Source organism: Cricetulus griseus, chromosome 5 (genome assembly GCF_003668045.3).
Source record: "Cricetulus griseus strain 17A/GY chromosome 5, alternate assembly CriGri-PICRH-1.0, whole genome shotgun sequence".
NCBI lineage: Eukaryota > Metazoa > Chordata > Mammalia > Rodentia > Cricetidae > Cricetulus > Cricetulus griseus.
The window spans coordinates 116214420-116226828 of NC_048598.1; the positions used below are offsets into that span (position 1 = coordinate 116214420).

The 12409-nt window shown below is 46.9% G+C and overlaps 1 protein-coding gene across 4 annotated transcripts in view; it reads right to left on the reverse strand.

Annotated features, from left to right (window-relative positions):
* The window catches only part of Adck1 (aarF domain containing kinase 1), a 96366-nt gene that overhangs the window by 14652 nt on the left and 69305 nt on the right, over positions 1–12409 (reverse strand). For 3 of the 4 annotated variants that reach the window (XM_027418630.2, XM_027418631.2, XM_027418632.2), the window contains exons 6-7: positions 6867–7025; positions 1219–1335 (exon numbers count right to left, since the gene is read on the reverse strand). In XM_027418630.2, coding sequence (XP_027274431.1) covers positions 1219–1335; positions 6867–7025 — 276 coding nt within the window. The remainder of the gene's footprint in view (positions 1–1218; positions 1336–6866; positions 7026–12409) is intronic. The other variant, XM_027418633.2, reaches the window with a different exon arrangement.

Consider the following 12409-nt stretch of genomic DNA (forward strand, 5'->3'; position numbering starts at 1 on the left):
GAACAAAAGGGCCCAGGCTCAGAGGGTCCACCCTGCACAGAGTCCCCTGCTCTCCAGCTGGTTCAGTCACAAACAAGCTACAATATCAGAGCACATGGGTCTGTTTAAACTTGTCTTGGAAACTCAGAGCCACCTCTGATGAGATGCCATTACAGTCTTAGCTTGCAGGACCCAAAGAAATGTATGGATGATGGTGAGCCCCTGGACTGGAAGGTCGTCTCTGGCAGAAAGAGAGGCCAGTGACAACACAGTACAGAGATGTTGGATCTCCTGATTAGCAGGCAGCCGCTCTGCTTCCTTTTAGAGAGATTCTAGAGGTAGCCTCCCAGCAGGGGCCAGTACCCCACTGTAGCCAGACTCTGTGAACCACGTGGGCACCACCCTAGGAGCTGAAGGCAAGGGGAACATGGAAGTTCCCCAGTGTGCTGCCAATTTCCGGGCACAGTTACTGATGTAGCCATCATCCAAGTGGCTGCAAGTTCTACTGGAGACACACATCGGAGGGAGATAGAGAAGGTGGAGGTGGAAGGACCTGGGTTCTAATCCTGGTTGTAATCCCCACTGCGGATTTATCGGATGACATCTGACTCTAGCCTAGGTACCCTGAGTACCCTGACTTGCACGGGACTGCACTAATGGATGTGGATGAAAAAGCACAACTTCCTCTTTTCTAAGGACCCTGGGGTACCCAAGAAGCAAAAGGCTGGATACACAACCTGGTCCACCAGCCAGTTTCTCTGATACCCAGGGAATGGGAGGTAAAGTCACAGCTTCCTCTTCTCCCTTGCTCTGTGAAACTGATCTAGATGACTGCTTCAGTCCTCTTTGTTCCACAACCAGCTGTGGGGGTCCAGGAGGGCAGGGTGGCTGCTGATAAACAGGCACCAAAGAGACAGAGAGGCTGAGTCCCTTGACTGGGCACCACTGCCTAGCTGTATGGACTCAGCTGCTTGAGAAGAGAAGCCAGCAGCAACCTCGTTCTCTGAGAGATTTGCTTGTCCCTATTGCCACGACAGCCCAGGACCTGATGGGGAAGCCTAGGAGGACCCTTCCAGATGGATGGATGGATGGATGGATGGATGGATGGATGGATGGATGCACGGATACATAATTCTGTTAAAGGCCATGGACCAGGCTCTTGGGGCCTCAAGAGTCCCAGGCCTATCCCAGCAGTGCCAACCACACTGTCCCTGGGCCCCAGCCCTAGCCCCACCTCACCTCGTTCACATCGATCCGGTTCTTCTCCATGTAATCCTTGTCGTTCACCTGCCCGCCCTCCACAAACTCCATCAGGAGCACCCTCTTGGTGGACAGCTCCCAGTGGATCTGGGGGACCTAGAGAAGGAAAAAGAAGGTTGCATCAAAGGCTTTGGTCAGGGCTGGCTTCTAGTCAAGTGCAGGGAGCAGACACTTGGCACATACTGCTTTTGGGATGGAGCCACTGACAGAGAGGAAAGCCTAGGACAACTAGGCAGACTGACTCAGCCAGGTGGCTGTAATGGCAGAACTCCCTCACAAGTCCTTCATGAAGATGGGAGCGGCTTCCTGATTCCCGAGTGCCACTCCCCTAAACCTCTTACCTTCCAATCCACTCACTTCCCACCCGTACCCCCACTCCTCCCTCTTACTGCAGGCCAGACACTAGAACAGACACGGGTACTTAGGAGCAAAATGTTTCCTATCTACCTGGAAGCTGCTGTGGTTAAGACACAATTGGAAATGTCCACCACAGGTTCATCATGCTTTGAAGGCCTGATCCCCAGCTGGGGGCATTACTTTGAGAGGTTTGGGAACTTTAGGAGGTAGGTCTGGTGGAAGAAGGCCTTAGTAGAGGCAAGCCTTTGGTACAGGAGCTCAGGCCCTGTATCTGGAAGTTCTGTTTTCTGGTCCCCTTTGATGGAAAGAGCATCTAATATACCTTTCTAAGCCATAAGCTCCACAATGACTTCACCACCATGATGAAATGAAACCCTATGAAGACATAAGCCGGAACAAATCTTTCCTTCCTTAGGTTGTTTCCATCAGATACCATGGTCAGTGTTACACACATAGCTAACACCAGTATTAAGAGCTGCTTCCTTCTGCCTCTCGCTCCACCAGACTCTTGCAGGGGCCTAACTCTGCTACAGTGTTGGCACCTGAGGGATAGATACATTGAAGCAATGGACTGAGTTTGAACCAGAGGATAAATTCTGTTTTCTGCTAGTTTCCTACCAGCCTCCTATGGCAGACAAACTGGATCTTAACCCAATGCCTATTACCCACCTTCCTCTTCCCCATACATGGGAAACTTAAACCCTTTCCCTGCCTGCCCTATAGTAAGTGGCCATATAATGGAGTAGTCTGTGCCAATCAAATGTAAGTGGCAGCTGGCTCGAGGGTTCAGAAAAGGGTTATTTTCTCTTCATAAAAGGATGCTCGTGGCACTATTTTCTCTTTCTCTCCCACCCTGAAAGCAAATGTGATTCTTGAAACAGTTACCACTATCTTGCAACAATAAGGGGTAAAAAACAAAAAACAAAAGCTCAGAGAATCACAGGTACCAGCTCTGAATGTTGTCAGACTACTAAGTTCCATCAGCAACTGAGGCACTTCTTCCTGCTTCATAAAGACAATAAACACTTTGAAACTTATTTTTAATTATATGTATGGGGAGGGGGATGTGCCCATGAGTACAGGTGTCCAAGGAGACCAGAGGCATGGCATCCCCTGGAGCTGGTGTTTGCAGGCAGTTGTGAGCAGCTTGATGTGGGTGCTGGGAACCCAACTCAGGTTCTCTGGAAAAACAACAGTACATGCTCTTAACTGCCAAGCCATCCCTCCAGCTCAAATGGTAACCATTAGAAAAAAAAATATTGGATTGGCTTTCAGTTATTTGTAAACAAATTATAAGCTAATGGACACATTCCTACCCTCTGCGACTCTGAAAAAAATCTAAAAGCAAAAGAAAACAGGTTTCCTCGGGAACAGCAAGGGGTCAGAGGACACCACAGGCTGCATGATGCCACATAAGCAGGTGATAGAGTCAGTACCACCAAAGTCAGGATGCTTTCAACATGCTAGTTCTCCAAAATATTGGTAAACTATTTCCTCTCGGGGAGAAAAACCAAGGACGATGACTTCAGGTGTTCTGGAAACTGAGTCCCCTGCTCATCCATCCCCAAGACTCATCTAGACAGCCCTCACGTCCGGCTACGTACTTCTCGTAGTTCTTCTGAGACGGCCGTACAGGCAATCATTCTCTTACCTCCTCATGCCCATCCCTACCCCATTTCCTTCACTGGCGAGGGGCCCTGCAAGGGGTGGAGCTACTCAGACAAGTAAAGTCCTTGTGCTGGGATCCCCATGAGCCTAAACTAGGTTTTCATCATTTGGAAATCTAGGCTGATCAAGAAATCTGTGCCTCTTCTGTTGTTTTGATACCGTTGTCAACTCAAAACCAGTACATGTCTATTGTTAGAGTTGTTCCTGGTCTCCAGAGGAAAGGCACATTACTTAGGGGTTAAGTTCTTCTATTGATTCAGAAACCTGAGCTTGGCAGGGCCCTGGAGCTAAGTAAACATCAGGCCAAAGCCCCAGCAGGACCTACTGGGCCATTTGGAGAACAGCCAGGAGAGCACCAAGAGTGGTGTGGCAGCCCAAGGCTGCAGGCTCTGTGGGCAGGAGCAGGGATAAGCTGGGGCCTCTCTCCCAGACCTTCATTCCCTATGATGTGACCGTTCCAGTCTGATAATCACATGCCCTTTTCCTCAGCTACTCGGGGCTGGAAAGTGGAGTAGATTATCACATGGAAATGGCCACAAAAATCACAAAGCAGCTGACTGCCTGACTTAGCCCGCAAGTCCCCAAATGGCTATATCTCACCAGTGCAAAGTGAGGGACAAACACAGATGGGCAGCAATAAAGAAAGCAAGCTCTGAGAGGCAGCTCACCAGGTTCTCACTGGCCCCATCAGGTTAACCCTAACTGGCCTATGGGACCCTGACCCATGATCTAGAGTACAGCCCCATAGAGGCCCACCTGAGGGCTCCACCTGCTCCCACATCAAGACCATCCCAACCCCAAGAAGCAGTTTATAAAAAGTTCCAAGACTGGGGCTGGAGAGATGGCTCAGGGGTTAAGAGCACTGACTGTTCTTCCAGAGGTTCTGAGTTCAATTCCCTGCAACCACATGGTGGCTCACAACCATCTATAATGTGATCTGGTGCCCTCTTCTGGCACACACTATATACATGCTAAATAAATAAATAAATAAATAAAGCTTTAAAAAGAAAGAACTGCCTGCTTTGGAAACTCGGGGCCGTTCTCTTCCCAGGGAACGACCCCAAGACGTCAGAATGAAAAAATAAAATAAAAAAATAAAATAAAATAAAAAGTTCCAAGACCTTGGGTGGCCTTGGCCTCGTGGTGGGGTCTGACCTTGAACTTCTGCTTTGCCAATGTGCTGTGGTTTGTCTAGACCCTAGGCTATCCCCCAGGGTACATTCTTTCTGCAGTCAGAGTCTGGTCAGGCAGAACACAGCTCAGCCTCCTACTTGTATTAACTACAGCCACATGCATAGTCTCTGCATCTAAGTGCATCCCCGGTAAGGTGGGGTCGATGGTTATGAAAGAAGCTGCTTCACCTTACTTACCATAGTAAGAAACACCAGATGCTGAACTGCTGGTCAAACAGCCATCCTGTGATGGCTACACAGTGACTCATGAGGGTCCAGGTCCATCTCAGGGCTGAGTCAATGCTATACACTCATGCAAACTTACGTGTCTCTGTGATTCAGAAATTTTTCCGAGAAGTACTACAAAGGCAGTTTGATGTGCAGGCTTTAAGCCACGGCTCTCTCCACCCTAACACTGCCTCTGCCTCTTGCTGGCTCACTGCATAACCCTAGGCTGATGACTTGATCACAGGGGATTTCGCTTCCCCACTGATCGACATGAGTTTAAAATGACACCGTGGGGCTGTTAAAGATTAAAGAGGAAAGACATGTGCAACACTTCTAGGAGTATCTAACACGTTAAAAGGTCAGCTGTGATCATACGTGTTACTCATCTGAGAGTCTAATAAGCTATGACATTTCTCCAAAAGTGCCCATATCCCTCGGGCTCCTGACCTCCTGAAGAGATACTGAGACCCTGCCCGATGCAACCCACTCTTGTCCCCACTCTACCCACAGGCATGCTCTTATCTTTTCCAGTTCCAAACCTAGTCTTAGACAGCTTCTCCCTTCCTGTCTGTCCCCAACTATGCCTCAGGTTAATCACAAGCCTGACTGCCTGGCACAGCCCTGTTCCATGCATGCTCAGATCCATACTGTTCAGTCTGGCTGCCCTTCACCTTTTTCTGGCCTCCTATCTATTTATTCAGTGATGGGCTGAAGCCCAAAGATTCACTGTGAAGGGTCGAGGTTATTACCCTCCCATCTCCCCCCCCCACCCACCGGCCGCCTTAAGCACTAGAAGAGGCCTCGCACATGAGAGGCAAACTCTTTGCTGCAGCTTAATTACGCACAGATGTTGTGATGGGGTGCCAGCGTGCATGAGCAATCTATCTACAATTTTAAAAGCTGAGCTGGGTTTGCAGGACAAAATTTGCTTCCTGCTTATGATGTGCTTAGGCAAAATTAACTACTCAGGAGCCTTCCTCGTTCCTCCATTGTCTTAGGAATGGTATGTGAGTTCTGGCAGCCGTGGGTCAGATCAGTATGTCAATTATTTACCAATTTGGCATCCTTGTTTCAAAAAAATCTGTGTTGTTGTTATTATTATTACATGTCTTGGTCTGGCAGTTGCGAGCTGGCTCCAGCCAGGGGATGATTCTGCTGTTTCCATGGAAACACTGGAGGAGATTGTGGGGTTGTCTGGCTCAGCACTCTGGCACTGAGGGGCACCTCTGCCAGGTAAAAGGTGGTAGAAACTCTGAAGCGAGCAGCTGACACAGTCAGAGAGAGGCTGGGCCAGGACTGGAAACTCTACCTAAGACACAGCTGTGTACGGGCATGGGGTGGAAGAGGCCACCACCAGGACGTATCAGCACTGTCTGTGAAACAGTACCGGACACACTAACACACTCACTAAACACTGCTGTCTCCTCTCATACAGTCGGCATTTTTGGGAAGCCCTCTGAGCTCTTTGTCCTGGGTAGATTAAGTTCTTCCTCATGGGAGGCCAACAAAAGGAAGATAAGTGTCCATTGTGTGCAAAACGCTTTGTAAGACAGACAACACATAGGAAGTTTCTGAAGAGCAGTGGCCAACCTACAGTGTCTACCACAGCAAGAGATCAAAACAATAAATATATAGGAAAAGGAATAAGAAGAAATATGGCGTGTAAGTGGACACACGTTTGAGGCCCTGCATCTTTTTCTGTGTCATTGAGGTTTTGGGGTGTTGTACCCCAGGCCTGTTTCTCTCATAAGCTCTGGGTTTTCTGTGGTACAGTTCTGCATATTGCGGTGATGACTAGGAACTTTTGTCACAGAACTGTGCATCACATGAGCAAATGCAATAAGTATCTTTGGAACAGGATCCAAATGCAATAGTGTTAGCTATCACTGTCACCGTCACCATTATCACTCCAGGCTCTATGGAGACAGAGGCCACAGCACACAGTCCCACAGGGATACTCAGTGTCAATTATGCAATGAACACATCAGTTTACTCGAGTGGCTGGTCAACAGTCATACCAGGGTTCATTCTTTTGGAAATTACCTTCAAGAGCTTTACTATGGCTCTTCAATTAGCAATCGCTTACCTTAAGTAAGAAACTTTGGCGAAGAGGTGTCCCAACTCACACCTTCTAAGTGGGGATATCCAGGGTAAGACTCAATCCCAGCCCTACGCTCATTCCCTACGGCTCTGCCATCCTACCTTTAGGAAGCTAAAGTGCTTAAGCATGTGGGCCACTTTCTCTGCGTTCTTCCCTTCATTTAGGAAGTCCAACTCCAAAGGCAGATTCTTCTTGGCTTCATCCACCAGCCACATGAATTCAAAATCTGGGAAGAGTTGCTTCACAGCCAGGACAAGCACCTGAAATCCACCAAGGAACCTGTCAGTCAGCCCATGGCGGCAGCCAAGGAAGGTACACTTGCTATCCACCGCCTGGGTCTCTCCTAGAGGACGTGTAGGAGGGGGGAAAGTGTTCTCCTGGACTCTGTCACTATAACTGTACCAAATCCAAGATGATGAGAGGCTAACAGCAGCCAGAAGTAACCTTGACAACCGTTGGCTAGGTGCTCCTTGGCTGGGTACCCAGCACTGTGCTCAGCACCAATGTTTCTCTGAATCCACACAATTATGGGAGACATGTAGGTACATGTCATGTCACTAATCAGGGCTCTGAGAGTTCCAGTGAGGCCAGTTCCAGGTGGCTCTACCAGGCTCCCAAGGCCTTGATCAAGACAAGCTTCCATAAACCATGCTATGGCTACTCCCATATTTGTTCTTATTTTGTTGTTGTTGTTGTTTGTTTGTTTGTTTGTTTGGGGGTCTAGGGGTTAAACTTAGGGCCTTGCACATGGTAGGTAGGCAAGCCCTCAACATTCGACCTAATTCCTTTAGCCCAGAGTCGTTCTCCACCAATTATGAAGAGAGAGGAGGTAGGTACTTCAGCCTTAGTTGTCACTTTCGCTTTCTTTAGCTGCATGGCTGGGGCTGAAGCAGCTAAAGGCTGAGCATGCCTGACTCAAAGTTCTGAACTCAGAAATGCCCCAAGATCTGAAACTTCCTGAATGCTCGAATGACATCACAAATGGAATCTTCCACACCTAACCTCATGACAGGCTGCATCCAAAATGCAAGAGCACTGAAGTGAGTGTATAAAATTACCTTCAGGCTACGAGAGTAAGATGCATCTGAGTTGCAAATGAAGTCTGTCTGTAAACATGGGGCCATCCCAAGATGCCTCGTTATATAGGTGCAAAACTCCGTAGTCCAAAAAAGCCTAAAACCCTCCTGGTCCCTAGCATTTTTGATAAGGGATATTCTAACCCTGCCTTATTTTCTGTTGTCTGCATAAAATAAGACCTTTCATGATTAAAATAATTGGAACAAAGAGACATACAGGCTTGACAAGACAGAGGCCTGTCCATCTAGATGAAAAGCATGGAATTTTGACACTTGGGGAGTGGAGAGATGGCTCAGCAGTTAGGAGCACTGGCTGTTCTTCCAGAGAACCAGGGTTCAATTCCCAGCACCCACATGGCAGCTCACAACTGTCTGTAACTCACAGTTCCAAGGGATCTGACACCTTTACACCAATGCACATGAAATAAAGTTAAATAAATTATTTAAAAAAAAAAAAAAAAGAATTTGGAGTGAGGTAACCCAATCACAAAAAGACAAAAATAGTATGTACTCACTCATGTTGCAGCCTACAATCCACAACGTCAGAGAAGCTAGGAAACCAGAAAGACCCTAAGAGAGACATACATGGTCCCCCAAAGAAGGGGAAAGCGACAAGATCTCCTAAGCTAATTGGGAGCATGGGAGGAGGGGAGAGGGAGTTAGAAGAAAGACAAGGAGAGAAAAGGGGGGAAGAGGAAGTTATGAGAGAGCAGGAAGATTTAGTCAGGGGAAGAATAGAGGAGAGCAAGATAAGAGATACCATAATAGAAGGAGGTTTAAAGAGAATTCTGGCACTAGGGAAAGGTCCAGAGATCTTCAATGTTGACCCCCAACTAACAATCTAAGCAATAGTCAAGAGGCTACCTTAAATGCCCTTCTCGAATGAGATTGATGACTATCTAATATGCCATCCTAGCGCCTTCATCCAGTAGCTGATGGAAGCAGAAGCAGACATCCACAGCTAAACACTGAGCTGAACTCCTGGAATCCAGTTGCAAAGAGGGAGGAGTAATAAGCAAAGGGGTCAAGACCAGGCTGGAGAAACCCACAGAAACAGCTGACCTGAACAAGGGGTTGCTCATGGACCCCAGATTGATAGCGGGAAAACCAGCACAGGACTGTTCCAGACCCCCCTGAGGTCAGTTTGACTGTCTGGACAATCCATAGGGCCACTGATAGTGGATCAGTATTTACCCATAGTACACAAATGAACTTTGGGTGCCCCTCCACATAGAGGGGTACTCTCTCAGCATAGACACACAGGAGAGGGTCTAGGCCCTGCTCCAAATGATATGACAGACTCTTAAGATCCCCCATGGAAGGCCTCCCCCTCCCTAGGGAGCAAAAGGGAGTTGGGACACAGGGTCAGTGGGGGGCAGAGGAGGAGGAGGGAGGGAACTGAGATTGACATGTAAAAGAAGCTTGTTTCTAATTTAAATTTTAAAAAATATACACACACAAAGAATTTTGACTCCTGGGTTCACCATGGATTCTTGAGTGATGAGATAATGAGATGGGGGAGTAGGCAAGAGGAGCCAGGCACATGCCACAGCCCACAGGTGTGGAGACTCAGTGTCAATGTCCCTCTCACTCCCCACCTTCCCTTTCCAATCCCCAGAAGGACTCAACTGAGCCCCCACTGACAGGCTGGTTCCGTGCCTCCATTTCTTTTGGTCTCAGATTACGCACACTGTACTAGACACATGTAAGAAAAAGAAAATTCAAAAAAATCTATGGGAAAGCCATCACCTAAAAGGCATTTGCTGCTTTGCTTTGAAACCTTGTGATCTCTGTGATGTACCAGGTGCCATTCTAAGAACCATCACATCGGGTTACTATGGTCAATTTCTAACAAAGCCATTTTTAATTACATTGGGACAATGTCTAATTTCTTTCCAATCTTGTCGGGTCACTCACGGGCTAGACCTGTGACCTTACACCAACTGGCTTCATTTGTTGTGTTTCTGCTTGTGTCGAATGAAACAAGAACGGGGCAGTGACCACAGTGGCCAGGGTACCGTGCATCAGACTCAAGTAACTGAACATAACAGCCTCCAAGCACCGCATCTCATCAGGTATCTTCAGATGGTCCTCAGCTGCCATTCAAGTGAAGACAGAGCAAGTACACAAGACGTAGACCTCAGCCCAGCCTGGGGCAACAGGGCCACTACAAGCAGCTGAATTCCTGTCTCTGGGTCCAAGTTCAGAAACAAACAGGTTTGCTCAGGTCTGAATGCTGGGCCTCACCTAGAGGTGCAGGAAAGCAGCGCAGTGAGCTCCCTTATTTGTACAATCAGGATTTGACCTCTTGAACCAAACCTGGGTATACATAGGGAGGAAGGTACCTGCAGCCTACACTGTCTATACCAGGGGAAGCTGCTGACCAAGCAGCCATTACTCGCTGCTTCCTATATGTTCGTGCTGTTTGTCAGATTTTTAATTATCCTTAATATCTAAGCATACTGAAAGGTATTTTAAAGGTTTTTTTCATCACTAATCATTCATATAATTAGCCATTTCTAATGCTATTGGTCAGCATTAGTACTCTATGCCATTTATCACAAAGGCAGACACTTGATTAATATTCATTGTTAATAACTAATTAGTACATTAGTTCATAACCCCAAACCTTCACAGGATTCGCAGAACGGGGTTCCAAGTCATTCTGTGGGTGGTGGGTCCCTCAGTGGTCACACAGGCCCTTTTACCAGGGGAGAATACAAGAGCCCTGAGGGCATCCAGAACTGCAGATAAAACCAAGCCCTTTATTTATTGTTCTTTCCTATTCATAAAAGCTTCTAACTCATAATGAGGCATAGCAAGAAAATAAGAAAAATAAGTAATTATGGTAATATACTGTAATAAAAGTTATACAGATGCAGTCTCAAAATATCTTCTTGTGCTGAACAGACTGAGGTTGACTGTGGGTAAGCGAGCCACAGACACCTAAAAAACATGAAAAATCAAACTGGTCAAAAGGGAGCCTCTGTCCTTCAAACTGAGAGGTTTGCAGGCCAGTGAGATGGCCCAGAGTGTAAATTCAACTAACTGCACATCCTGATGATTTGAGTTCAATCCCCAAAATCTACAGTGGAAAAAGAGACCCTGACCCAAGAGTTGTCTTCTGACCTTCACACAGTGCCATGGCACGCAGGCACACATATTCACACACACACACACACACACACACACACAGCCTTGTTGGAGGAAGTGTTGGGCATGGGCTTTGAGGTTTCCTATGCTCAGGATACCGCTCAATTTGATACTCAGTCAACTTCCCGTTGCCTGCAAGATGTAAGACTCTCAGCTACTTATCCAGTACCATGTCTGCCTGCATGCCGCCATAATGATAATGGGCTAAACCGCTGAAACTGTAAGCAAGCCACCCCAATTAAATGTTTACTTTATAAGAGTTGCTATGCTCATGGTGTCTCTTCACAACCATAAAAAACCCTAACTGAAATCCATACATGCACAAACACACACACACACACACACACACACACACACACACACACACACACACACACGCGAATGCACACCACACACATACTTTTTATTTTGTTAGAGAAGTCATCCATCTCCCAGTTACAACAGGTCACCATCTCCCTAAGTGGGGTGGCCAACTTGAAATTCTGTCAGTTATGAAGCCCAAGAAGCACACAGTTTTGCCCTTAACACGGTGGTGGGGGTGTTTACCAACCTCTAACACTCACTAGGTGAAGGAGAGGAAGGGGAGAGTCATGGGGTACAGAGGATTTGGTGCTGCTTCTCTCCCTTTTCCTGGCTTATGAAGTAAAGAAAGTCCTACTTCACCTCTGTGTTCCCTCACATCCATCTAAGAGCCCGACCTAAGTAGATTCATTTTAGTTTCTTTCTGACAACAGATGCAACTGACTAAAATAAAGGAGGTGGTATCTTGTTTGCCTTTTCAGTTTTTTTCCCCCAAATGCACCTTTCTCCATAAAATTCTCCCAGCAACCAGTGTTTCCACCAGCAGCCAGCACGTACTCAACACTTGCAGATGTTTATTGGACACTCACATGAATGAGAAAGTGAATAAGCAAATGAACACATGAATATTTCAAAGTATTCAGATTCTCCTCCAGACAGTTACATTCACGGTTGAGTGATGGGAACGGGCTAGGTTTTGTTTTGGAGATTTGGGTCGGAAAAGGGTTACCTCTGAATTCCAGAGAACCATAGAGTAACTGAGAATCTGCTTCCTTATCAGTCAAGGAACAGTGGGTAACTAATGCCTCCTTCAAGGTGGAGTCATCAAAATAGAGCAAGACATGGCCCATGCCTGGTGATGCCTGCATGAGGGAGGCTGAGGCAGGATTGCTCTGAGTTCACAAAGAGCCTGGGCTACAAATCAAGAAATGTATATCATAAACAGAAAAGGAAAACATAGGTAATGAAATTATTGCTCACAATACAGAAAAATCAATTGTGAGACATACAAAAATACAATGGAAGAAATACAGCAATGTGGAAGTTTGAAAGCAAATACCAGTTTTGATTTATTTACTTACTTATTGGGTTTTTGAAAACAGGGTCTCTCACAA